Here is a 27,364-nt window from a genome sequence, read left to right as displayed (position 1 = left end):
TGTAGGTCAGCGAGCACAGGGGTGATGGGTGAACGGGACTTGGTGCGAGTTAGGATACGGGAAAATCCCTCCATGGTCTTGCCCCTCTCTATCTCTGTAACCTGGAGTATTGTGTACAGTTTTGGTCTCCCTACCTAAGGAAGGATAGATTTGCCCTAGAGGGAGTGCAACAAAGGTTCACTGGACTGATTCCTGGGATGAGGGGATTGTCCTATGAGGAAAGAGTGTGTAGAATGGACCTATATTCTCTGGAGTTTAGAAGAATGAGGTGTTCTCACCGAAACGTATAAAATCTTACAGGGTAGATGCTGAGAGGCTGTTTTCTCCTGGCTGGGGAGTCTCAGGATAAGGGGATGGCCATTTAGGACTGAGATGAGGAGAAATTTCTTCACTAAAGGATTGTGAAACTTTGGAATTCTTTACTCCAGAGGGCTGTGGACACTCTGTCGCTGAGTTTATTCAGAGATGTATAGATTTTTGGATACTAAGGGAATCATGGCATATGGGGTTAGTGCGGGAAGGTGGAGATGAGGTAGAAGATCAGCCATGATCTTATTGAATGACAGAGCAGGTATGAAGAGGCCGTATGTCCTACACCTGCTCCTATTTCTTATGTTCTCCAAGCTCTCTACGTCCCTCCACCTCTGGCTCTCTCGTGGATCCTTCCCTCCCTTGCCCCACCACTGACGGCCGTGCCTTCAGCTGCTTAGGCCCTAAGCTCGAGAATTTCCTCCCTAAACCCCTCTCTTCTCCTTTAAGACTCTCTTTAAAACCTACCTCTTTGATCAAGCTTTTGGTCACCTAGCCTAATATCTCCTTGTGACACACAGACCTCCCAGTACAATAACTTGCGATGTGTAAATATCTGCCCGAAAGACAACCTTCCACTGACTGCAATTCAGGCTGTTTTTTGTGTTCTGTTTTCCAACCACTGCCAGTGTCCTTACCTCTCGCTCCATACAGACGACACATTCTGACTGAGCCAGGACCTCCTCAGAGGTGGGCGCGTTGGGCTCCAGAGGACTGGAGGGTCCTGCTTCACTCTCTTCAGGAGCACTGGGCACTGTCTCACCCGGATTAGCAGCAGCTTCCTTCATTGAGATGGGTCCCAATCTCCAATCTACAAAATCAGAGTCAAATTACAGGAGTACGAGGGTGAACCAGGAACTGCATCCCCCTGTCTGGTCAGGAGCTTATTTCACAAAAAACAGCCAGTTCCCCCCAATCTGCCTGCTGGAGATGGGCTGGTGCCTGGCCACCTGCCTAGTCCAGGCCCCACCCGCGGGTGTATTCCACCTCGAGAGAAAAAGCACAAACCCATCAATCGCTCTTACATCTGTGCCTCCTACTGGAGGGCCATGGAATAAACAAGGATAAATCGGTGCTTCATTTACTCTGCACTCAATCCTCCCCAGAGAGTGGGAGAGCGCGAGTGGGGTGGGTGCGCGTACCAAGCGGGGAGGGAGGGCGAGCAGGGAGAGCGCCCGAGTGAGGGAGAATGGGGAGCGAGGGAGAGAGAGAAAAAAAGAGATGGAGAAAAGAGGGGGAGAGAAAAAAAGGGAGGAAAAGAGGGGGAGAAAGAGGGAAAGAGAAAGAAAAAAAAACTGGGGAAGAGGAGAGAAAGGGTGGGAGTGAAGGCAGAACTGGCCCCTGGACTGGTGAAGGAGGAAAGTTGGAGCTTCCATTCTGACTGACTACCGGAGAGAGTGCGACGGTTCTATAGATCTCGGTACCAAACTAGATGGTGGATTTACCCAGTGAGCCCTCAGGGAATTTATCAGTGAATATCCAACAATGTCTCCTGCCCCCCCACACAGTCACAAAATGACCCAAGGATCCAGCCTCCTCGTCATTCACAGAGACAGCTTCCAGTATTGATGACGATACCCAGTTCTCACCCCACGACCCTCTCTGTGCGCCACTCTCATTGTTTGCCATTAAGTTGTGGGCGACAGAATTTTGGTATCGCTCCGCTCCCTCAACAGTTTGATCTCTGCTCTTTGCTTCCTCTACCGTAGCCTGGATTCCACATTCAACCAGCGCAATCTGCCACACTTTAGAGGCAAAACAAAAAAAAGACTTGCATTTATATAGCGCCATTCACAACCTCAGGATGTCCCAAAGCTTTAAAACCAATGAATATTTTTTTTTTTGAAGTATAGACACTGTGTTTCCGACATTACAACAGTGACCACACTTCAAAAGTACTTCATTGGCTGTAAAGCACTTTGGGACATCCTGAGGTTGTGAAAGGCGCTACAGAAATGCAAGTCTTTCTTTGTATGTAGGAAACGCTGCAGCCAATTTGCGCACAGCAAGGACCCAGAAACAGAAATGTGATAATGATCAAATCATCTGTTTTGGTGGTACAGATTGAGGGATGGATATTGGCCAGGACGCCAGGGAGAACTCACTTGCTCTTTTTCGAATAGTGCCAGGGGATCCTTTACCCATTAGGATTTGCCCAAACTAAACATTTAGCCTTTCTGACTGACTACAGCCATTCCAAACCGTCCGCTTGGGCTCCCATACAGGGCCAGGTGAACACCATTTGTGAATGTTTCTTCTCGGGCCGAGAGAGACAGGGACAAAGACAGAGACAGCCACCGCTGTGCTGTTACCTTCCTCGGGTAGACCCTCTTGAACACGTTGGAGGATGGCGCGTTGTAGTCTGCTCTCCTTGACTCCAATCTGTGGACAGAGTGGGACATCTTCATAAAGCTACTCAGCCAAGACGGAACGGCACTCCACTCGCACATCCTAGAACAGTATTCTGCGCCCGACTGCAAAATATACAGCACTCTTAACGCCTGCTCCTTGCAATCTCAGCTGTGGGGAGGTGTTGAGGGAAGACCTTGCGGCCTCAGAGAGGATGGGGCAACCCCAGCCAGTCCAAGACGCTCTCCTGAACAGCTGATTACAGGAGTGATCGTGGCGGTATCCGGGCAACAATGACCTGCCCTCCCTCTCAGCTGAGGATGAATCATGACATGGGTAAAATATCTCTTCACTCACGCACCCTGTGTGAGGAGTGCTATAGGCGTCCAAGTGCAGGAGGAGGCCATTCGGCTTTGAAAGAGCTCTACAATTAGTTCCACTCCCCTCTCCTTCCCCATAGCCCTGCAATTTTTTTCTTTTCCAGTATTTATCCAATTCCCTTTTGAAAGTTATTGGCCCAGAAATTTGGGTCGAGGGCTTCCCGCGGGTGCAAGCCCCCGACCTGCACTTACCTTGCGCGCCGGCCGTTGAGCTGTGGGCCCGCGTGGGATTCCGATCCTGGGTCTCCTCCAGCTGCCGGCGCGCAGTGCTTGCGTATCCCAGGGACGCAGTTAGTTCAATGCGTCCCCTGGGATCACGTGGGCCATGGAGAGCCAATGGTAGCAGGGAAATGCCCATTCATAAAATTGACAGGAAGAGCTGTCAAACCTATAAATACTATAAGCCCCAAAACATCACTAAAACTTCAAATAATTTTTTTTTTTAATCACATTTTTAAAATAACTATAAATTACATAACAACTATTTTAAACAATAATTTAAATTTGAAAAAAATTATATTTTCCAACGGGGCTAAAAAATAAACTTACCTTTCTTTAAAGTATTTAAAAATAATAAACCTGTGGAAAAAATGTTTTAATTTTAATTAATTCACTACTTACCTTGTTAAAAGCAGGCCTTGCGCCTACTTTTTAAAAAAGTGTAACTGCTGGAGACTTACCCTCCTGGAAAAAAACGCAAGTTCCAGGCGCACGTGTTCGACCTGTGAACCCCTTCCTGTTCCGGTTTCCCGCGCATGCACGAAACCGGCACGGTCATTGGGCCTACGGGTGAGTACCCAGCGCGTACTCGCCTGTGGAGACCCGAAGTTCTGGGCCGATATTGAATCTGCTCCCACCACCCTTTCAGGCAGTGCATTCCAGATTGTTGGCTTTTACCCCCCCACCCACCCCCGGGTTCTTTAGACAATTATGTTAAATCTGTGTCCTCTGGTTACTGACCCTCCTGCCAGTGGAAACAGTTTCTGGTTATTTATTCTGTCAAAACCCTTCATGATTTTGAACACCTCTATTAAATCGCCCTTTATCCTTCTCTGCTTTAAGGAGAACAATCCCAGCTTCTCCAGTCTCTCCACACAACTGAAGTCCCTCATCCCTGGTACCAGTCTAGTAAATCTCCTCTGCACCCTCTCCAAGGCCTTGACATCCTTCCTAAAGTGTAGTGTCCAGAATTGAACACAATACTCCAGCTGGGGCCTAACCAGTTTTTTGTAAATATTTAGCACAACTTTCTTGCTTGGGGGGAACCTCCATTAAATCAACCTCCAATGAAATAAATGGGAGGATCAGTCCCACACCACTCACTGTTACACTGGGAGGATCAGTCCCACACCACTCACTGTTACACTGGGAGGATCAGTCCCACACCACTCACTGTTACACTGAGAGGATCAGTCCCACACCACTCACTGTTACACTGGGAGGATCAGTCCCACACCACTCACTGTTACACTGGGAGGATCAGTCCCACACCACTCACTGTTACACTGGGAGGATCAGTCCCACACCACTCACTGTTACACTGGGAGGATCAGTCCCACACCACTCACTGTTACACTGGGAGGGGAACAGTCCCACACCACTCACTGTTACACTGAGAGGATCAGTCCCACACCACTCACTGTTACACTGGGAGGATCAGTCCCACACCACTCACTGTTACACTGGGAGGATCAGTCCCACACCACTCACTGTTACACTGGGAGGATCAGTCCCACACCACTCACTGTTACACTGGGAGGATCAGTCCCACACCACTCACTGTTACACTGGGAGGATCAGTCCCACACCACTCACTGTTACACTGGGAGGATCAGTCCCACACCACTCACTGTTACACTGGGAGGGGGATCAGTCCCACACCACTCACTGTTACACTGGGAGGATCAGTCCCACACCACTCACTGTTACACTGGGAGGATCAGTCCCACACCACTCACTGTTACACTGGGAGGGGAACAGTCCCACACCACTCACTGTTACACTGGGAGGATCAGTCCCACACCACTCACTGTTACACTGGGAGGATCAGTCCCACACCACTCACTGTTACACTGGGAGGATCAGTCCCACACCACTCACTGTTACACTGGGAGGGGGATCAGTCCCACACCACTCACTGTTACACTGTGAGAGGATCAGTCCCACACCACTCACTGTTACACTGGGAGGGGGATCAGTCCCACACCACTCACTGTTACACTGGGAGAGGATCAGTCCCACACCACTCACTGTTACACTGGGAGGGGGATCAGTCCCACGCCACTCACTGTTACACTGGGAGAGGATCAGTCCCACACCACTCACTGTTACACTGAGAGGATCAGTCCCACACCACTCACTGTTACACTGGGAGAGGATCAGTCCCACACCACTCACTGTTACACTGGGAGGGGATCAGTCCCACACCACTCACTGTTACACTGGGAGGGGATCAGTCCCACACCACTCACTGTTACACTGGGAGGGGATCAGTCCCACACCACTCACTGTTACACTGGGAGGGGATCAGTCCCACACCACTCACTGTTACACTGGGAGAGGATCAGTCCCACACCACTCACTGTTACACTGGGAGGATCAGTCCCACACCACTCACTGTTACACTGGGAGGATCAGTCCCACACCACTCACTGTTACACTGGGAGGATCAGTCCCACACCACTCACTGTTACACTGGGAGGATCAGTCCCACACCACTCACTGTTACACTGGGAGGATCAGTCCCACACCACTCACTGTTACACTGAGAGGATCAGTCCCACACCACTCACTGTTACACTGGGAGAGGATCAGTCCCACACCACTCACTGTTACACTGGGAGGGGATCAGTCCCACACCACTCACTGTTACACTGGGAGGGGATCAGTCCCACACCACTCACTGTTACACTGGGAGGGGATCAGTCCCACACCACTCACTGTTACACTGGGAGAGGATCAGTCCCACACCACTCACTGTTACACTGGGAGGATCAGTCCCACACCACTCACTGTTACACTGGGAGGATCAGTCCCACACCACTCACTGTTACACTGGGAGGATCAGTCCCACACCACTCACTGTTACACTGGGAGGATCAGTCCCACACCACTCACTGTTACACTGGGAGAGGATCAGTCCCACACCACTCACTGTTACACTGGGAGGATCAGTCCCACACCACTCACTGTTACACTGGGAGGATCAGTCCCACACCACTCACTGTTACACTGAGAGGATCAGTCCCACACCACTCACTGTTACACTGGGAGGATCAGTCCCACACCACTCACTGTTACACTGGGAGGGGGATCAGTCCCACACCACTCACTGTTACACTGGGAGAGGATCAGTCCCACACCACTCACTGTTACACTGGGAGGATCAGTCCCACACCACTCACTGTTACACTGGGAGGATCAGTCCCACACCACTCACTGTTACACTGGGAGGATCAGTCCCACACCACTCACTGTTACACTGGGAGGATCAGTCCCACACCACTCACTGTTACACTGGGAGGGGATCAGTCCCACACCACTCACTGTTACACTGGGAGGATCAGTCCCACACCACTCACTGTTACACTGGGAGAGGATCAGTCCCACACCACTCACTGTTACACTGGATCAGTCCCACACCACTCACTGTTACACTGGGAGGATCAGTCCCACACCACTCACTGTTACACTGGGAGAGGATCAGTCCCACACCACTCACTGTTACACTGGGAGGATCAGTCCCACACCACTCACTGTTACACTGGGAGGATCAGTCCCACACCACTCACTGTTACACTGGATCAGTCCCACACCACTCACTGTTACACTGGGAGGATCAGTCCCACACCACTCACTGTTACACTAGGAGAGGATCAGTCCCACACCACTCACTGTTACACTGAGAGGATCAGTCCCACACCACTCACTGTTACACTGGGAGGATCAGTCCCACACCACTCACTGTTACACTGGGAGGGGGATCAGTCCCACACCACTCACTGTTACACTGGGAGAGGATCAGTCCCACACCACTCACTGTTACACTGGGAGGATCAGTCCCACACCACTCACTGTTACACTGGATCAGTCCCACACCACTCACTGTTACACTGGGAGGATCAGTCCCACACCACTCACTGTTACAATGAATGGGAGGGGATCAATCCCACACCACTCACTGTTACACTGGGAGGATCAGTCCCACACCACTCACTGTTACACTGGGAGGGGGATCAGTCCCACACCACTCACTGTTACACTGGGAGAGGATCAGTCCCACACCACTCACTGTTACACTGGGAGGATCAGTCCCACACCACTCACTGTTACAATGAATGGGAGGGGATCAATCCCACACCACTCACTGTTACACTGGGAGGATCAGTCCCACACCACTCACTGTTACACTGAGAGGGGATCAGTCCCACACCACTCACTGTTACACTGGGAGGATCAGTCCCACACCACTCACTGTTACACTGGGAGGATCAGTCCCACACCACTCACTGTTACACTGGGAGGATCAGTCCCACACCACTCACTGTTACACTGAGAGGATCAGTCCCACACCACTCACTGTTACACTGGGAGGATCAGTCCCACACCACTCACTGTTACAATGGGAGGATCAGTCCCACACCACTCACTGTTACACTGGGAGAGGATCAGTCCCACACCACTCACTGTTACAATGGGAGGGGATCAGTCCCACACCACTCACTGTTACACTGGGAGGATCAGTCCCACACCACTCACTGTTACACTGGGAGGGGATCAGTCCCACACCACTCACTGTTACACTGGGAGGATCAGTCCCACACCACTCACTGTTACACTGGGAGGGGATCAGTCCCACACCACTCACTGTTACACTGAGAGGATCAGTCCCACACCACTCACTGTTACACTGGGAGGATCAGTCCCACACCACTCACTGTTACACTGGGAGAGGATCAGTCCCACACCACTCACTGTTACACTGGGAGGATCAGTCCCACACCACTCACTGTTACACTGGGAGGATCAGTCCCACACCACTCACTGTTACACTGGGAGGGGATCAGTCCCACACCACTCACTGTTACACTGGGAGGATCAGTCCCACACCACTCACTGTTACAATGGGAGGGGATCAGTCCCACACCACTCACTGTTACAATGGGAGGGGATCAGTCCCACACCACTCACTCTAAATTTAATTTTGCACATTATTTAGCAACAGGCAACTCACCCCACCCCCCCAAAAAGCCCGAATTGTTTTTCCTTTCTCCCAAACCATGGGCGATGTCCATTTATTTAAAGGCACACTCCCCAGTACCTGTTGGAGATCCTCCGCAGTCATGTAGCGCAGCATCTTCAGGGTGACTCGTTGGTGGGCGAAAAGGGGCAAGTACTGATCTGCCGAAAGTTCGGTCAACAGATCCACCAGGGCCTTCTCCACACCCTCCTCCTGCACAGGACCAAAGAAGATCAGAAGGTCAGCAGTTTGACTACAATACTGTATGGGGAGGGAGAACGACAAATGGAAACCAAGTGAGGGTAGGCAGGACAGTAAATTGAGAAATATTTCCCAGCGATGCCAGAGACAGAACTGGTCACTCGTTGTTCCCTGTTCTCAAAGTCCCGGCCTAACATCTCCAGGTGGCATAGTGGTTAGCACTGTTGCCTCACAGCGCCAGGGACCCGGGTTTGAATCCGGCCTCGGGTGACTGTCTGTGTGGAGTTTGCACATTCTCCCCGTGTTTGCGTGGGTTTCCTCCGGGTGCTCCGGTTTCCTCCCACAGTCCAAAGATGTGCGGGTTAGGTTGATTGGCTATGATAAATTGACCCTTAGTGTTCGGGGGATTAAATACGTGGGGTTACGGGGATAGGGTGGGATATGTGTTGGTGTAGGGGTTACGGGGATCGGGTGGGATATGTGTCGGTGCAGGCTCGATGGGCCGAAATGGCCTCTATCTGCACTGTGGGGTTTCTGTGATTCTGTGAAATGCACTGCAAAGAGCAGCAAGTTAAAACCGAATTGTGTCAGAATATCAGCAGCTTCGTGTTGTGCACCTGCTTTCACTAGAAGCTGCGCCGAGAGTGCCCCAAACTCAATGTCATGTAGCACCTTACAGCCAGTGGACACAGGAGGCCTTCATTCCCATCAGCTTAATGCACGTCAAGGTGTGAAAGGTAACAGCATCTAACTCAACGTCCCATCCACTCCCGTCCCATCCCAAATCCATTTCAAATGCTCCTCCTATTATGTACCTGAAAGGCACCCAAGGCTCAGATTCTGCTCATGGTGGCAAATCACCCACCTCTGGTACAGAGTCAGATTTCACTGGACTGGCACAAACGCAAGAGAGTCGTGGCCCTGGAGTACAGATGTGGGCACCAAGAATATTAGGAAGAAAAATATAAATATTTATGATTCAACAGGGATAATTGGGATACAGGGTATGTCTGCTGGCCAGGAGGGAGATGGAGGTTGTCTGGGTATCGCTCCTGAACACGATACAGGGAGATGGGCTGAACAGTCTTTTTTCCTGTCAAATTCTTACATCACAACCCAGACTGGTTTTTTAGAACATGAATAGGGGCAAAGTTATGATGCAGTCACAGATGGAACAGGATGGGTTAATACAGTAAAATAACTGTTCAGGCCACAGGACAGCCGAGGACGCTCTTCATTCAGAACTGTGTATGTTAGGGAAAGAAACTGATGTGCAGCAACTTACCCACGCTCGGAGAGACAGGGGTTTCTGGTCCATCAGACGCTGGTACTGAATCAGCCAGTAATTCTCCTGACTGGTCTCGTGTTTCGTCTCCATTTCCATCTGAAAGGGAAACAAAATCAAACGGATACTCATCAGAATCCATCCCATAATGCACATCACCCCACCCCATCAGAATCCATCCCATAATGCACATCACCCCATCAGAATCCATCCCATAATGCACAAACATATGACCCCATCAGAATCCATCCCATAAGGCACAAACATATCACCCCATCAGAATCCATCCCATAATGCACATCACCCATCAGAATCCATCCCATAATGCACACACATCACACCCCATCAGAATCCATCCCATAATGCAAATCACCCATGAGAATCCATCCCATAATGCAAACACATCACACCCCATCAGAATCCATCCCATAATGCAAATCACCCCATCAGAATCCATCCCATAATGCAAACACATCACACCCCATCAGAATCCATCCCATAATGCACATCACCCCATCAGAATCCATCCCATAATGCACACACCCCCATCAGAATCCATCCCATAATGCACATCACCCCCATCAGAATCCATCCCATAATGCACATCACCCCATCAGAATCCATCCCATAATGCACACACCCCCATCAGAATCCATCCCATAATGCACACACCCCCATCAGAATCCATCCCATAATGCACATCACCCCCATCAGAATCCATCCCATAATGCACATCACCCCATCAGAATCCATCCCATAATGCACACACCCCCATCAGAATCCATCCCATAATGCACACACCCCCATCAGAATCCATCCCATAATGCACATCACCCCCATCAGAATCCATCCCATAATGCACATCACCCCCATCAGAATCCATCCCATACATCAACCACCCTACTGGAGCTCGACTTGCTCCAACCCCAATAATAAAAATGTAGCCCTCTCCACTATAAGTACTGCACTGGACACTTCCTCCCAGCAACAGAATCCAAACCGCCTCCACCTTCCCCTGGATGCCCAATTTAAAACTCCAAACCAACATATTAATTAAGTCCAGCTCCTTCCTCTCTTGACAGGACTGCGATGGGATGTGCATGGAATGACGCATGTGTAGACATGAATAAGGATGACATCCTTTACAGTATTTAAAACTGGAGACACGTCCTCACGTAATCACATTAAACTACAGCAACACACACAGTCTGTATCCATGTAGGAAAGGCGTGCGGCAGCCCCCTCCCCCAAGGCAGCTCGAGGGTTAGCTCATTTGCTCCACAATCCCAGTAATATTGGCGCCAACAGGATGAGCTTGGTTACAATCAAGAAAGGCTTGGAATAACTACTTTAACAAGTGTCACAGATTTACACAACTCGAACAGACATTCATCAGCTCACACCGTGCGCCCCAGGACGGGGGGGGGGGCATTGCATTACCATCAATGGGGGGTGGGGTATTGAATTGCCATCGATTGGGGGGGGGGGGGGGGGGGTGGGGTATTGATGTGCTATCGATGGGGGTGGGGTATTGATGTGCCATCGATGGGGGGGTGGGGTATTGAATTACCATCGATGGGGGGGGTGGGGTGTTGAATTACCATCGATGGGGGGTGGGGCATTGAATTACCATCGATGGGGGTGGGGCATTGAATTACCATCGATGGGTGGGGTATTGAATTGCCATCGATGGGGGTGGGGTATTGATGTGCTATCGATGGGGGTGGGGCATTGAATTACCATCGATGGGGGGGGTGGGGTATTGATGTGCTATCGATGGGGGTGGGGTATTGATGTGCTATCGATGGGGGTGGGGCATTGATGTGCTATCGATGGGGGTGGGGTATTGAATTACCATCGATGGGGGTGGGGTATTGATGTGCTATCGATGGGGGTGGGGCATTGATGTGCTATCGATGGGGGTGGGGTATTGAATTACCATCGATGGGGGGGTGGGGTATTGAATTACCATCGATGGGGGTGGGGTATTGATGTGCTATCGATGGGGGTGGGGTATTGATGCGCTATCGATGGGGGGTGGGGTATTGATGCGCTATCGAGGGGGGTGGGGTATTGATGTGCCATCGATGGGGGGTGGGGCATTGAATTACCATCGATGGGGGGTGGGGCATTGAATTACCATCGATGGGGGGTGGGGCATTGAATTACCATCAATGGGGGTGGGGTATTGATGTGCTATCGATGGGGTTGGGGTATTGATGTGCTATCGATGGGGGTGGGGTATTGAATTACCATCGATGGGGGGTGGGGTATTGAATTACCATCGATGGGGGGGGGGGGGTATTGATGTGCTATCGATGGGGTATTGATGTGCTATCGATGGGGGGGGGGGTATTGATGTGCTATCGATGGGGGTGGGGTATTGATGTGCTATCGATGGGGGGGGTATCGATGTGCTATCGATGGGGGGGGTATCGATGTGCTATCGATGGGGGGTGGGGTATTGATGTGCTATCGATGGTGGGGGTGGTATTGATGTGCTATCGATGGGGGTGGGGTATTGAAGTGCTGTCGATGGGGGTGGGGTATCGATGTGCTGTCGATGGGGGTGGGGTATCGATGTGCTATCGATGGGGGGGTGGGGTATCGATGTGCTATCGATGGGGTATTGATGTGCTATCGATGGGGGGTGGGGTATTGATGTGCTATCGATGGTGGGGGTGGTATTGATGTGCTATCGATGGGGGGGGGTATTGATGTGCTATCGATGGGGGGGGTATTGATGTGCTATCGATGGGGGGGGTATTGATGTGCTGTCGATGGCGGGGGTATTGATGTGCTGTCGATGTGGGGGGGTATTGATGTGCTGTCGATGGGGGTGGGGTATTGATGTGCTATCGATGGGGGTGGGGTATTGAAGTGCTGTCGATGGGGGTGGGGTATCGATGTGCTATCGATGGGGGTGGGGTATTGATGTGCTATCAATGGGGGTGGGGTATTGATGTGCTATCGATGGGGGTGGGGTATTGATGTGCTGTCGATGGGGGTGGGGTATCGATGTGCTGTCGATGGGGGTGGGGTATCGATGTGCTATCGATGGGGGTGGGGTATCGATGTGCTATCGATGGGGGGGTGGGGTATCGATGTGCTATCGATGGGGGTGGGGTATTGATGTGCTATCGATGGGGGTGGGGTATTGAATTACCATCGATGGGGGTGGGGTATTGATGTGCTATCGATGGGGGGTATTGATGTGCTATCGATGGGGGTGGGGTATTGATGTGCTATCGATGGGGGTGGAGTATCGATGTGCTGTCGATGGGGGTGGGGTATCGCTGTGCTGTCGATGGGGGTGGGGTATCGATGTGCTGTCGATGGGGGTGGGGTATCGATGTGCTGTCGATGGGGGTGGGGTATCGATGTGCTGTCGATGGGGGGTGGGGTATTGATGTGCTATCGATGGGGGGGGTGGTATTGATGTGCTATCGATGGGGGGGGGGGTATTGATGTGCTATCGATGGGGGGGGGTATTGATGTGCTATCGATGGGGGGGGGTATTGATGTGCTATCGATGGGGGGGGGTATTGATGTGCTATCGATGGGGGGGGTATTGATGTGCTATCGATGGGGGGGGTATTGATGTGCTATCGATGGGGGTGGGTATTGATGTGCTGTCGATGGGGGTGGGGTATCGATGTGCTGTCGATGGGGGTGGGGTATCGATGTGCTATCGATGGGGGTGGGGTATTGATGTGCTATCGATGGGGGTGGGGTATTGATGTGCTATCGATGGGGGGGTATTGATGTGCTATCGATGGGGGTGGGGTATTGATGTGCTATCGATGGGGGTATTGATGTGCTATCGACGACGGTGGGGTATTGATGTGCTATCGATGGGGGGGTATCGATGTGCTGTCGATGGGGGGTGGGGTATCGATGTGCTGTCGATGGGGGTGGGGTATTGATGTGCTGTCGATGGGGGTGGGGTATCGATGTGCTGTCGATGGGGGTGGGGTATCGATGTGCTATCGATGGGGGGGTGGGGTATCGATGGGGGGGGGTATTGATGTGCTGTCGATGGGGGTGGGGTATCGATGTGCTGTCGATGGGGGTGGGGTATCGATGTGCTATCGATGGGGGGGTGGGGTATCGATGTGCTATCGATGGGGTATCGATGTGCTGTCGATGGGGGTGGGGTATTGATGTGCTGTCGATGGGGGTGGGGTATCGATGTGCTATCGATGGGGGGGTGGGGTATCGATGTGCTGTCGATGGGGGGTGGGGTATCGATGTGCTGTCGATGGGGGTGGGGTATGGATGTGCTGTCGATGGGGGTGGGGTATTGATGTGCTATCGATGGGGGTGGGGTATTGATGTGCTGTCGATGGGGGTGGGGTATTGATGTGCTGTCGATGGGGGTGGGGTATCGATGTGCTATCGATGGGGGGGTATTGATGTGCTGTCGATGGGGGTGGGGTATCGATGTGCTATCGATGGGGGGGGTATTGATGTGCTATCGATGGGGGGGGGTATTGATGTGCTATCGATGGGGGGGGGTGGGGTATTGATGTGCTATCGATGGGGGGGGGTATTGATGTGCTATCGATGGGGGGGGGTATTGATGTGCTATCGATGGGGGGGGTGGGGTATTGATGTGCTATCGATGGGGGGTGGGGTATTGATGTGCTATCGATGGGGGGGGGTGAGGTATTGATGTGCTATCGATGGGGGGGGGTATTGATGTGCTATCGATGGGGGGGGTGGGGTATTGATGTGCTATCGATGGGGGGGGTATTGATGTGCTATCGATGGGGGGGGGTATTGATGTGCTATCGATGGGGGGGGGTATTGATGTGCTGTCGATGGGGGTGGGTATTGATGTGCTATCGATGGGGGGGGGGTATTGATGTGCTATCGATGGGGGGGGGGGTATTGATGTGCTATCGATTGGGGGGGGGTATTGATGTGCTATCGATGGGGGGGGAATTGATGTGCTATCGATGGGGGTGGGGTATTGATGTGCTATCGATGGGGGTGGGGTATTGATGTGCTATCGATGGGGGTGGGGTATTGATGTGCTATCGATGGGGGTGGGGTATTGATGTGCTATCGATCGGGGGGGGGTATTGATGTGCTATCGATGGGGGTGGGGTATTGATGTGCTATCGATGGGGGTGGGGTATTGATGTGCTATCGATGGGGGTGGGGTATTGATGTGCTATCGATGGGGGTGGGGTATTGATGTGCTATCGATGGGGGTGGGGTATTGATGTGCTATCGATGGGGGTGGGGTATTGATGTGCTATCGATGGGGGTGGGTATTGATGTGCTATCGATGGGGGGGTGGGGTATTGATGTGCTATCGATGGGGGGGGGGGTATTGATGTGCTGTTGATGGGGGTGGGTTGCCTTCTGTTGTGAATGTTCCTTCTCCTTCGTGCAGTTTCAGTGAAGTGCCACGACACGTGAAAGTTTTGCACCATCGTCCCATTTGTCATTTAAGCACTCCTGAATTCTACCCTCACAGAAATTCCCCTTTGTTCTTTTTTTGTCCCCTTTTCCCGAGCTCTGTACTTGCTTAAAAGCCGTTCTAACGTCTTCCGGTTCCGATGAAGGGTCATTAACCTGAAACGTTAACTCGGTTTCTCTCTCCACAGCTGCTGCCTGACCTGCTGAGTATTTCCAGCATTTTCTGAGGAACACAGGAACATGAGTAGGCCATTGAGCCCCTCGAGCCTGTTCCGCTATTCAATGAGATCATGGCTGATCTGTATCCTAACTCCATCCACCCATCCTGGCTCCATATCCCTTAATGCCCTTGTCTAGCAAAAATCTATCGATCTCAGATTTAAAATGATTAATTGAGCTCGAATCTACTGCTTTTTGTGGGAGAGGGTTCCACACTTCTACCACCCGCTGCATGAAGAAGCGTTTCCCAACGTCTATCCTGAATGGCCTGGCTCTGATTTTAAGGTTATGTCCCCTTGGCCTAGACTTTCCTTGCAGCAGAAAGGGTTTCTCTATCTCCCCTATGAACTCCTTTTAAAATCCTAAAAACCTCCACCTAATCACCCCATAACCTTCTATATTCCAGGGAATACAAGCCTAGTTTATGTAATCTCTCCTCATAAATTAATCCTATAGAGCCTGCCTTTCCCAATGGGGCTTTTTGACACTAGTGCTGGTGATTACAGGTGGGAGCGATGAATTAAGAGCATTGCACAAGAAGTGTAGTGGTAGCAATGTGCTAAATGTGCCCGGTGACAACTCTACAGGCAGTGTCTCCCAATCTGTCTGTGCAAAGTGTATCCCATGCGTCATTCTGCATACACACACGTACCAGCAGGTCCTGGAGCTCCTCCTCTCGGTGTTTCCTCTCTTTCAGCAGTTGCTGCAGGAGGTCACTCAGTGTCTGCCGCTCTTCCGTCAGTGTTTCCTGTCATATGACAAAAGAGCCAATAACAAGCGAAGAGGACAGACATACGGGCTCACACGACAGAACAGGATGTGTTTGAGGGAATCGTACCGCGCGAGCAACGGCATTCAACGTGCGAGAGAAAAGCCCCGAGGAAAACTACCCCGACAAGTAGCAGCAGCTTGAACGAGACACCCCTGGAAACGTGGAGCGAAGGAGGCGGGGGGGGGGGGGGGGTTTCAGACACCGCTCAAAACCAGAGGAGAAAGAAGGAGCGGAGGCAGCACAACGCGACGGGGAAACGGGGCGAGTGCATGGGTCAGAGGCCGATGAGCACTTTCCAGGGAGGGCGCAGAACATGAGCAGCTATGGGAACTCCCCAGGGGTGGGATAAACACGAGGTTGGGAGCAAGAGTTCGTGAATATAAAAAAACAGGAAAAACCCAATCTAAGCCAAGAATGAAGGCTGGTTAAAAAAAACCCGGAATGGGGCTGTAATCACCGAGGTGCTGAAAAGGACTTGGTGTATGAGTAGAGGAAGGGGCAAGGGGGCGGAGAGGACGGAAGGCGCCGAAGGGGGGGGGGGGGGGGGGAACCGAAAGGTGGGGGGGGCGGAGAGAACCGAAGGGGGGGGCGGGGGGGCGGAGAGAACCGAAGGATGAGGTGGGGGGAGACACGAGATGAGAAGACAACAGATACTGTGCAACCCTTTTGATGAAAGAATATAAACTGCGGGATGAAGCCACTGAACAAGCTGGAAAGGAGATTAAAACCTGTAGTGAATCAGTGCCCATAGATTAGAGACATACTGACAGCAGCACTATCACAGCTCTCGGGTTGCTACACAAGATTCAGGCTCGCCCACATCCTGTGTTGCTTTGAATGATTTCCCAGCGATGCAGTCGCAGGGCTGGGATTGTGGGTGTGTATCAGTGAGATTTCCGCCCTACCTGAAGATTCTCCAAGTCACCCTCTCTTCTGTCTAACTCGATCTGTGTCAGCTGCATTAACTCATTCTCAATCAATTTGATCTGAATGGTTCAAAACAAAACAAGAAATAGAATGGGTTGATTAGATACATGTAGATGAGATGAGGTCTGTTTACAACCCACCAGCAGAGTGCTGGAGGGCTAAGCAGTGACGGAAATAATTCCTGCAAATGTCAGATGGGATGGAGGATGAGGTGTTTGCTGAGATGCGGCAGGGAGCGCGCACACTACAGGTGGATCATGTGAATCAGTTTAACTTCATAGAAACATAGAAGATAGGAGCAGGAGTAGGCCATTCGGCCCATCGAGCCTGCTCCGCCATTCAATGCCATCATGGCTGATCATCCAAATTCAGTACCTGGTCCCTGCACTTAAAGAGTAAATGTATCGTCAACCCAGAGACAGGGCCCGATATCAGACTCCCTGGAGGAGGGGGGTTTTAAACTCCAGATTAACACCATACAACTTTAGTGTTGGTGCGGAGGGGAATGTTAAATGTCTATAACCGTTGAGTGAAGTTTCTGACCCCGTCTACTCCCATCTCTAACATCCCATCTCTGCCCGTTGCCTCAGCCCATCTGCTGCTGAAATCTTGATCCATGCCTTGGTCACCTCCAGACCAGACTATTCCAGGGCTCTCCTGGTCAGCCTTGCATCTTCCACCCTCCATAAACTTCAGCTCATCCAAAATTCTGCTGCCCATGTCCTAACCCACACCAAGTCACCATTGCACTTGCTGACCTACAATGGCTCCAAGTCCCCAAACAAATTTAAAATTCTCATCTTGTGTGTTAACCCCTTCTTATCTCTTCCAGCCCTATAACCAACCCCCGAACTCTCCATTCCTCGGACTCTGGTCTATTGTGCACCCCCACTCCCAGGTTCTGAAATATCCTCCTTAAACCCCACCACATTTTAAGACCCTTCTTAAAACCCACCTCTTACCAGCTTTTGGTTACCCCTCCCGATATCCCCTTCTTTAGTATGGTGTTCATTTTCTCCTTGCGTCTCTGTGAAGCGACTTGGGACATTTGTTGTAGGTTAAAGGCGCGTTATATAAATGCAAGTTGTTGCCGATCAAATTAAATGGAAGCAACAAAAATAAATATGAAAAATAGGAAAACTTCCGGAAATTTCCTGCTACACAGGCTGATCCTACCCCACCTGCAGGAGACCATCTCAACCCAGAATGGCACAAAATTATCAGCTTTAGTGCAGTCGATACGGTTTATGAAAATCAGTTGAAAAGCTGCCTTACCAAGTGCCACTTTTAGCTCCATTTGCCGTGCTGTTCCCACCTTGTCCATGTAATCGGTGGTTTCTCATCAACACAAGGTGTGTGTCAGTTTGGCTCAAAGGTAGCACTCTTACCGGAGAGTCAGAAAGCCCCACTCCAGAGACTTGAACACATTAGCTAGGCTGACACTCTGAGGGAGTGCTGCACTGTCAGAGGTGCCGTCCTCGAGTTAAACTGAGGTTATCTCTTCCTGTTCAGATGGACATTAAAAGGGTAGTTTCCTGGCTCCAAACACCTGTCAGGGAGCCTCAACCACCAGAAGAACATAGTGGAAATTCAGGTGTGAGCAGTACATGAATATTTAACCATGTTGGAAAATTGCCCCTTTATAGATCCCGTGGTATTATTGGAAGAAGAAAATTATTTGGGAATTCTTTCAATGTCCTGTCCAGCATTCCTTTCTCCACCATCAACCCCCCCCCCCCCCACCCCCCGAGATTAACAGGTCATTGCTGTCTGTGGGATCGTGCTGTGTGCAAAATGGCTGCCTCGTTCACCTACATAACAATAGTGATTGTGCTTCAAAACATTGGGATGTTTGAAAGGTCTGAGAAGGCACTGTATAAACACAAGTTCTCTGCAGTGACGGTGCCGGGGGATAGACTGTACCAGCAAGTCCGCACTGGTCATTTTAAGCAGTGCAGGTAACAGGCGGAGCTCCACATTAATCAGAGTCGCAGCACGTGCGGCACAAAGCCTTTGAGACAACAAATCTTACACCAACAATGTTCGAATACTGCTTTCGGCTATTAATCTATGCATATGCCTTTCAAACACTAACCACATTTTATTAACTGAAGCGACATCAGTGCAACATGATGGGTAGCGACTTCGAAAGATAAAGCTCAAGGATCACAGGTGAAGCAGTAAAGAAACCCACCAGCAGGACCAATCCACAGCCCCAGAGAGCACGTCACCCAGAGAGAGACTGCGAATCCAACTGCATAGGAATGCTCTCCTGACTGAAGGGAAGCAGAAGGATGTGGGGATGAGGGAGTCAATAGAGCGCGGGCAGCTGAGAGCCGGGAGTGCGCGGGGGGGGGGGGGTGGGGGGGGGGGGGGTGGCGGCCAAGAGCCAGAGAGAGCGCGCGGGCAAGAATGAAAAAAAAAAGTGAGAGCAAGAGAGAATTAGACACAGAAAGAAAGAGGGCAAGAAAAAAGAGCGAGAATCTCAAATGTGATTCGAGGTCACGTGAGCAACAAAGCCAGTTGGTGTGCTCAATGCCGGAGTTTGCTGGATGTGGCTAACGTTGTACTGTGAGGCTAACTGGCAAAGTGTGCACTTCCCCGTTGGGGAAAACTGGTTTGTGCAGGGTGCTGTCACTTGCTCAGAAACTGAACGTTCGCTCTACCCTTCCTCCCCAACCATCGCATTAGGCAAGAAAACACTGAACTGGTTTCCAGGCGATGACAGCGTTCCACCCTGAGCCCGGGACTGGACCTATTGGACTGTGCTCACCTGGTCTCTGATGCGAGTGTGCTTGCTGTCCTTCTTCATCTGCAGTGCTTCAAATGCCACCTTCTGCATCTCCGCCTGGAAACACAGAATGACACAGAATTTACAGCACAGAAATAGGCCATTCGGCCCAACAGGTCCATGCTGGCATATTATGTTCCACACGAGCCTCCCCTCATCCTATTTCATCCAACCCTAGCAGCAGATCCTCCTAGTCCTTTCTCCCTCATGTCTTTATCTAGCTTCCCCTTAAAGGCATCTATGTTATTCACCTCAATTACTTCTTATGGTAGCGCGTTCCACAATCTAGCCACTCTCTGGGTAAACAAGTTTCTCCTGAGTAAACAAGACAGACCTAACACATCTCCAGAGCTAAATGCAGAATGTTTTAATAAAAGGAGTCGCATCTAATTCCATTAAAATAAACCAAGTTAGTTACGTCAGCAACAACCTTCGACTTATTAGCTGTCAGTTCTGACCATGGAGGACTCTGGGCAGCTTACAGCTATCCCATTACACAACGCTCTTCCCCCTCCAAAGTTCGCACCCTCCTCCTCTCTCCTGAAGGCACCTACTCTTGGTCCCACTAGCCCCAGCCACCCCTCTGGTACCTTGCTCAAGGCCCCTTATTTGTCTATGAGCCTAGTAGGGAGTATTGGCAGGCTTTTCAACATCATAACCCAGCCTGATGCACTTCCCAACCCAAACATCAGCAGACAAGCAGGGGGGGGCCCACTGGATAGCGGTCAGCAAGTGGAACCGTGGCCGATTTGCCCTTTTCTGTAGCTCAGAAGAACGGAGGCAAACTGTAGCATCCCCTGCCTTCAGCCTAGGGACCCTCTGTCAGCCGTGGCTCAGTGGGTAGCACGCTCGCCTCGGAGTCAGGAGGCCATGGGTTCAAGTCCCATTCCAGAGATTTGAGCACATAATCTAGGTTGACACCTCAGTGTAGTACTGAGGGAGTGCGGCACTGTCGGAGGCGCCATCTTTTGGATGAGACGTTAAACCGGAGGCCCCCGTCTGTCCTAGCAGGTGGATGTAAAAGATCCCATGGCACTATTTCGAAGATGAGCAGGGAAGTTCTCCCCGGTGTCCTGGCCAAAATTTATCCCTCAACCAACACCACTAAAAACAGATTATCTGGTCAATTATCTCCTTGCTGTTTGTGGGACCTTGCTGTGCACAATTGGCTGCCACGTTTCCTATATAAATGCAAGTTATTATTTTGAAGCCTTTCAAGATGTTTGAGATGCGATGAGGCACTGCATAAACAAAACGCTTTGTAAAAGGATCTTTCTTTAAAAGCCCCACTTACACCCTCAGCCTTGTTCAACACAACCGCGACTGGGAGTGACGACAGCTCAGCTACACGCAGAACGCCAACTGAGACTTACCTCAGCCAGAATCTGCCAAATGGTCTTGTTCTGATCCAGCTGCTGCCAGGCCTGGACCTGCTGGAGTTTCCCATCCATTTCTGCCATGCTGTAAAACAGGAGCCGAGCTCAGGGTGACCGAGCCCATTGCTAGAGACGTCAGCTGAACAACACTCACAGTCCATTACACCCAGTAATTTCATCTAACACCACCTCCCAGTGCTGCTCTGTAGCAGCCAGCTGGGCCGACTAGCCTGTTTGTGCTGTAGATTCTACACAAGAGATGCCTTAAGAGTGGAGGAGCAAGAAAATCTCCCTCATTCCTTCTTCCACCAGTGTGCTTCTGTTAAGTCCTAACCCTTTGTGTATCTCTGCCCTTTCTGTTGAAACTGCCGGATCACTGCGGAGGTGGGAATTATCTATCCACCCCCTCAAGCCTCTTGCTCATCCCCTACCCTACGGCTCATTGTTGGGTTTCACTTGTGACTCACCCACAAGTGGAAAGAGTTTCTCCACATCCACCCTATCGAACCCCATCATAGTTTAAAGACCTCCATCAGGTCTCCTCTTAGTCTTCTCTTCCTCAGCCTGCTCAATCTTCCCCGATGGTAGGTCACCGGCTGTTATTTTGTTTTTTCCTTCATCCCCTTTTCTTCCCTCTGCCACTGACGGTGCTAGCTCTCGAGGTTCTCCGCTGCCCTCCAGTACCCCGGGGTCAGTCCCTGCCCTGCCCCGCGCCTCTAGTAATGATTCATCCTTTGAAGGTTGGTCTGGATCTTTTGGGAGTCAGTGTTGTCCCCTTTAACACGTTCACTGGTACAATTGGGCAATCACTCCGTCACAAATCGCTTCAGAGCTTGGATTAATATTTAAGAGCAAAACACAAACCCAATAAACAAAGTGTCCCCGGTGGGTTAGTAGCGACACTCCCCTCCCCCCCCCCCCCCCCCCCCGGTTGCTGCTGGTTATTCCATACCTGGAGCTGGCCTCGTCCACCAGGTGTTGTCGCCTCGTCTCATACACCATCTGCAGGATCTTGTTCATGGAGTTTTCGGAGAGCACCTCCTGCATCGCAGCTGCAAGACGTGAAGGGGCAAGAGGGGGCACGAGAACTTTAATGTGGTAAAACATCCCAAGGCGCTTCACAGGAGCATTATCAGACAAAATTTGACACTCAGCCATAAAAGGAGATATTAGGACAGATGACCAAAGCTTGGTCGAAGGGGTAGGTTTTAAGCAGCGCCTTAAAGGAGGAAAGAGGTGTAGAGAGGCGGACAGGTTTAGGCAGGGAATTCCAGAGCTTAGGGCTTTGGCAGCTGAAGGCACGGCCACCAATGGTGGGGGTGAAGGAAATGGCGGATACACAAGAGGCCAGAGTTGGAGAAACGAAGAGTTCTCGGAACAGAGAGTTCTCGAGGGGTTGTAGGGCTGGAGGTGGTCAGAGAACGGGAGGGGCAAGGCCACAGAGGGATTTGAACACGAGGTTTGTGGACAAGGTGCCAATGTAGGTCAGCGAGCACAGGGGTGACGGGTGAACAGGACTTGGTGCGAATTAGGATACGAGCAGCAGTGAACGGAGTGTCCAGAACGCAACATGACCCTAGAGGCAGAGAGCGACAAGGTGGTGCGCGAACCCACAACACCACGGAGCAGAGGCTTCGCGGTAACTCACGGCGTCACCTGGTCCCCTTTCCGTTCATGTCCTCTCACCTGACGGCCTCTGCCGGGGGCACCTTGTACCCAGCCCGCTGGCACAGGCAGGCTTCTCTGCTAGGCGACGGGACGGTAAGAACTCCGGGACACTCGCTGCCAGACCGCGCTCCCGGTTGAATGGACGAGGTTCGCCATTAGTTAAAAAAGACCGTCGGGGGGGGGCTCCTCCATAGCTCACAGAACAGTTTGAAGAAACCGAAATTTAGGACACCTCCATCCCCTCCGCCTTCCTCCCCCACATTCAGTGCCCGGCAGCCGCATCCCTTTGCCACGGCCATTCAGCGGGACGCTGGGGTGTGCCAACTCTCAACATGGTCACTGCTGCTCCAATTAAAAGACTTGCATTTAATAATTGCCTTTCACGACCTCAAGATGTCCCAAAGCGGAGCCTGACTTGGCTCAGTTGGCATCACTCTTGCCTCGGAGTCAGAACCTTGTGGGCTCAAGTCGCACTCCAGAGACTTGAGCAGAAAATCTAGGCCGACACTCCAGTGCAGTACTGAGGGAGGGCAACGCTGTCGGAGGTGCCGTCTTTCGGATGAGACGTTAAACCGAGTGACTACACTTCAAAAAAGAACTTCATTGGCTGTAAAGCGCTGGGATAGGTTGTGAGAAACGCTAAATAAATGCAAGTCTTTTTTCTTAAGTGCTTTACAGCCAATGAAGTACTTTTGAAATGTAGTTAGTCACTGTTATAATGTGGCAGCCAATTTGCACACAGCAAGCTCCCAGAAGCAGCAATGAGATAAATGACCAGATAATCTGTTTTCGCGATGTTAGTTGAGGAATAAATATTGGCCAGGACACCGAGGTAGGGGGTGGGGATAAAGAACTACCCTGCTCTTCTTAGAATAGTGCCGTGGGATATTTTACATCCACCCGAGGGGGCAGACTGGGCCTCGGTTTAATATCTCATCCGACAGGTGGCACCCCCGACAGTGCAGCGCTGCCTCATTACAACGCTGGAGGGTCAGCCTGGATTATGTGGTCAAGACTCTGGAGTGGGGCTCAAACCCATGACCTTCTGACTCAGAGGCGAGCAAGCCTCTAGGAGACCGGCTGGGCTCAGCAGCTCGCCTCCCTACCCCAAGACGAGAGGCTCAGCTACCAGTTCGTGCCCAGCCCAGCAGCTCGATAGTGGAGAGCTGGAGCCGGGACTGATCGCGTCACAAGGATATCAGATCCATGGCGAGCGAAGGGATTTTTAAAAAAAATACATGGTCGCACACAGTTCGAGAATCCTAAATAAATGAGAGAAATGGTCAGGGTCAGAGGTTAAAGTGCATATTTCTGACCTGCCACCTCCTTCTTTCGCAGCCTCTCATTCTCCTCCTGTGTAACTACCATCAGCTGCTCCATCCTCAGCCTATAGAGAGACAGACAGGAGGGAAGGTTTACATCGAGCGAGGATCCCAACTGACGGGCTGGGAGGAGTTTAACTCGATTAGTAATATTCTCCATTTCAAAGAATTTTTTTAAATCAACAAGCAATAAAATAAACCCCATTTAACGCTGCCCACAACAGCAACAGACTCGATAGGCAGCCAGATTAACACTGCTCAGCAACACAGGGTCCTAGCTACGAGTAACACAGGGCGCTGGGGGAGTGGGGTTACTGATTGACAGTGTGAGGGAGCTGGATTAACATCAGTAGAGATACAGTCAGTAACACAGGGCGCTGGGGGGAGAGGGATTACTGAGTGACAGTGTGAGGGAGCTGGATTAACATCAGCAGAGATACAGTCAGTAACACAGGGCGCTGGGGGAGAGGGATTACTGAGTGACAGTGTGAGGGAGCTGGATTAACATCAGTAGAGATACAGTCAGTAACACAGGGCACTGGTGGAGGGGTTACTGAGTGACAGTGTGAGGGAGCTGGATTAACATCAGTCGAGATACAGTCAGTAACATCAGAGAGGACTGATGAGGATAATGCGGTTGATGTGGTGTACATGGATTTCCAAAAGGCGTTTGATAAAGTGCCACACAATAAGCTTGCCAGTAAAGTTGAAGCCCATGGAATAAAAGGGACAATGGCAGCATGGATACGAAATTGGCTAAGTGACAGGAAACAGAAAGTAGTGGTGAACAGTTCTTCTTCAGACTGGAGGAAGGTATACAGTGGTGTTCCCCAGGGGTCGGTGGGGAGAGAGGTTACTGAGCGACAGTGTGAGGGAGCTGGATTAACATCAGTAGAGATACAGTCAGTGACACAGGGCACTGGTGGAGGGGTTACTGAGTGACAGTGAGAGGGAGCTGGATTAACAGCAGTAGAGATACAGTCAGTAACACAGGGTGCTGGGTGGAGAGGGGTTACTGAGTGACAGTGTGAGGGAGCTGGATTAACAGCAGTAGAGATACAGTCAGTAACACAGGGTGCTGGGTGGAGAGGGGTTACTGAGTGACAGTGTGAGGGAGCTGGATTAACAGCAGTAGAGATACAGTCAGTGACACAGGGCGCTGGGGAGAGGGGTTACTGAGTGACAGTGTGAGGGAGCTGGATTAACATCAGTAGAGATACAGTCAGTAACACAGGGTGCTGGGGGGGGAGGGGGGTTACTGAGTGACAGTGTGAGGGAGCTGGATTAACAGCAGTAGAGATACAGTCAGTGACACAGGGCGCTGGGGAGAGGGGTTACTGAGTGACAGTGTGAGGGAGCTGGATTAACATCAGTAGAGATACAGTCAGTGACACAGAGCGCTGGGGGAGAGGTTACTGAGTGAGTGCTGTGTATTGTAGCCTCTCTTCACATTGGACAATTAAACCCAGCAGATAGGAGGGGTCTCAGCAGGATTTGAACCCCAGTTCGAGGTGAAAGGGCTGCACGCTAACTCACTCTGCTATACACTGACACTCCATCAAATCTACAATACAGTACATTGCTTTAAAACACACAAAATACTGAAAAATGTAATTTAGAACCATAAATGATTACAGTACAGGAGGCCATTCAGCCCATCATGTCTGCGTCGGCTCATTGCTAGAACAATCCAAAGTTACTCTCACTCCCCTGCTTTCTTCCCATAGCCTTGTATCTTTCTTTGCTTTAAATATTTATCCACTTTTCCCTTAAAGATAAACACAGTCTTTGTCCCAACTACTCTCTGTGGCAAACCATTCCATGCCCCCAACAACCCTTGGCGTAAAGAAACTTCTCCTAATCTCTAACTTCAGTCTGAGGATTTTAAACTGATGCCCCCTGATCACAGAGTCCCTTGAGGAAATGGTTTTTACCCACTCGCCCCATCAAAATTTTGGAATTTTAAAACCTTTCCAATTTCCTTTTAGGTTTCTGCACTCCAGTGGAAATAGTCTCAAGTCTAGAGTTTCCCCATCCCTGGCACCATCCTGTGCTGTGCGCTCTCTATGGCTTTAATGTTCCTTTTTTAGATAATGAGGCACTCAAAACGGTGAACTGACTGTGCCCCAACGGTTTGCCTGGTACCAATTTATCATAACCTCTTTGCTCTCGTACTCCCTGCCAGCGTTTATGAAACCCAAAACGCTATTGCTCATTTTTATGGCTTTATCCATCTGCACTTTCAGGGAATGATGTACTTACACCCCTGGGTTTCACATTTCATAGCCCAAACCCTCCTCAGTTCTCACCTCTCTTTTTCCAGCGATTCTAGCAGCATTGAGTTCTGCTTTCTTCTGAAAGAGAAACAATTTTGTAAAAAAGACTTAAATTACATTAAAAAGGAGGCTACTGAAAGGAGAGCCGTCAGGTGCAAACACTTCTCCTACCCCTCCGATCTCCCACAAAGTTTATTATTTAAAAAAATCTCTCCTTGATGGAGGGTAACATTCTTATTATAAATCATTTTCACCATTGCGGTTCTGGTAAGGCTCAGCTGAGGTCAGGGGTCAGGGCCAGGCCAATCAGTAAGTGCCTGCAGTGATTGGACCTCTGCTACCCTCTTCAATAAGCACTGCTCTTTTGAAGCCATCAAGTCATTAAATGACCAGCCAAGTACACTGGGAAGAGGCTCAGTATGAAAGGGATCGTCAGATGGTGTCAGCCGTGGCTCAGCGGCAGCACTCTCGCCTCTGAGTCAGAAGGTTGTGGGTTCGAGTCCCACTCCAGAGGCTTGAACACAAAATCTAGGCTGACACTTCAGTGCAGTACTGAGGGAGTGCTGCACTGTCGGAGGCGCTGTTAAACCGAGGCCCCCGTCTGCCCTCTCAGGTGGACGCAAAAGATTCCATGCCACTATTCGAAGAAGGGCAGGAGAGTCCTGGCCAATATTTATCCCTCAACCAACATCACTAAAACAGATTATCTGGTCATTATCACATTGCTGTTTGTGGGAGCTTGCTGTGTGCAAATTAGCTGCCGCGTTTCCTACATTCCAACAGCGGCTACACTTCAAAAAGTACTTCATTGGTTGTAATG

At 50.8% G+C, this 27,364-nt stretch overlaps 1 protein-coding gene across 2 annotated transcripts in view; it reads right to left on the bottom strand.

The window, feature by feature from the left end:
* lrsam1 (leucine rich repeat and sterile alpha motif containing 1) overlaps window positions 1-27,364 on the bottom strand; it is a 100,889-nt gene that overhangs the window by 4,566 nt on the left and 68,959 nt on the right. Inside the window, exons 13-23 of one of the 2 annotated variants that reach the window (XM_085965878.1) lie at window positions 26,578-26,622; window positions 24,263-24,333; window positions 22,231-22,330; window positions 21,276-21,363; window positions 19,885-19,959; window positions 17,090-17,170; window positions 16,065-16,160; window positions 9,764-9,862; window positions 8,359-8,490; window positions 2,622-2,691; window positions 948-1,120 (exon numbers count right to left, since the gene is read on the bottom strand). In XM_085965878.1, coding sequence (XP_085822004.1) covers window positions 948-1,120; window positions 2,622-2,691; window positions 8,359-8,490; window positions 9,764-9,862; window positions 16,065-16,160; window positions 17,090-17,170; window positions 19,885-19,959; window positions 21,276-21,363; window positions 22,231-22,330; window positions 24,263-24,333; window positions 26,578-26,622 — 1,030 coding nt within the window. The remainder of the gene's footprint in view (window positions 1-947; window positions 1,121-2,621; window positions 2,692-8,358; window positions 8,491-9,763; window positions 9,863-16,064; window positions 16,161-17,089; window positions 17,171-19,884; window positions 19,960-21,275; window positions 21,364-22,230; window positions 22,331-24,262; window positions 24,334-26,577; window positions 26,623-27,364) is intronic. The other variant, XM_085965879.1, reaches the window with a different exon arrangement.

Source organism: Somniosus microcephalus, chromosome 23 (assembly GCF_052327205.1).
Source record: "Somniosus microcephalus isolate GS21.2 chromosome 23, FLI_Smic_1.0, whole genome shotgun sequence".
Classification (NCBI taxonomy): domain Eukaryota; kingdom Metazoa; phylum Chordata; class Chondrichthyes; order Squaliformes; family Somniosidae; genus Somniosus; species Somniosus microcephalus.
The sequence above is the reverse complement of the archived record's forward strand: the minus strand, read 5'-3'. Positions and strand labels throughout refer to the sequence as shown.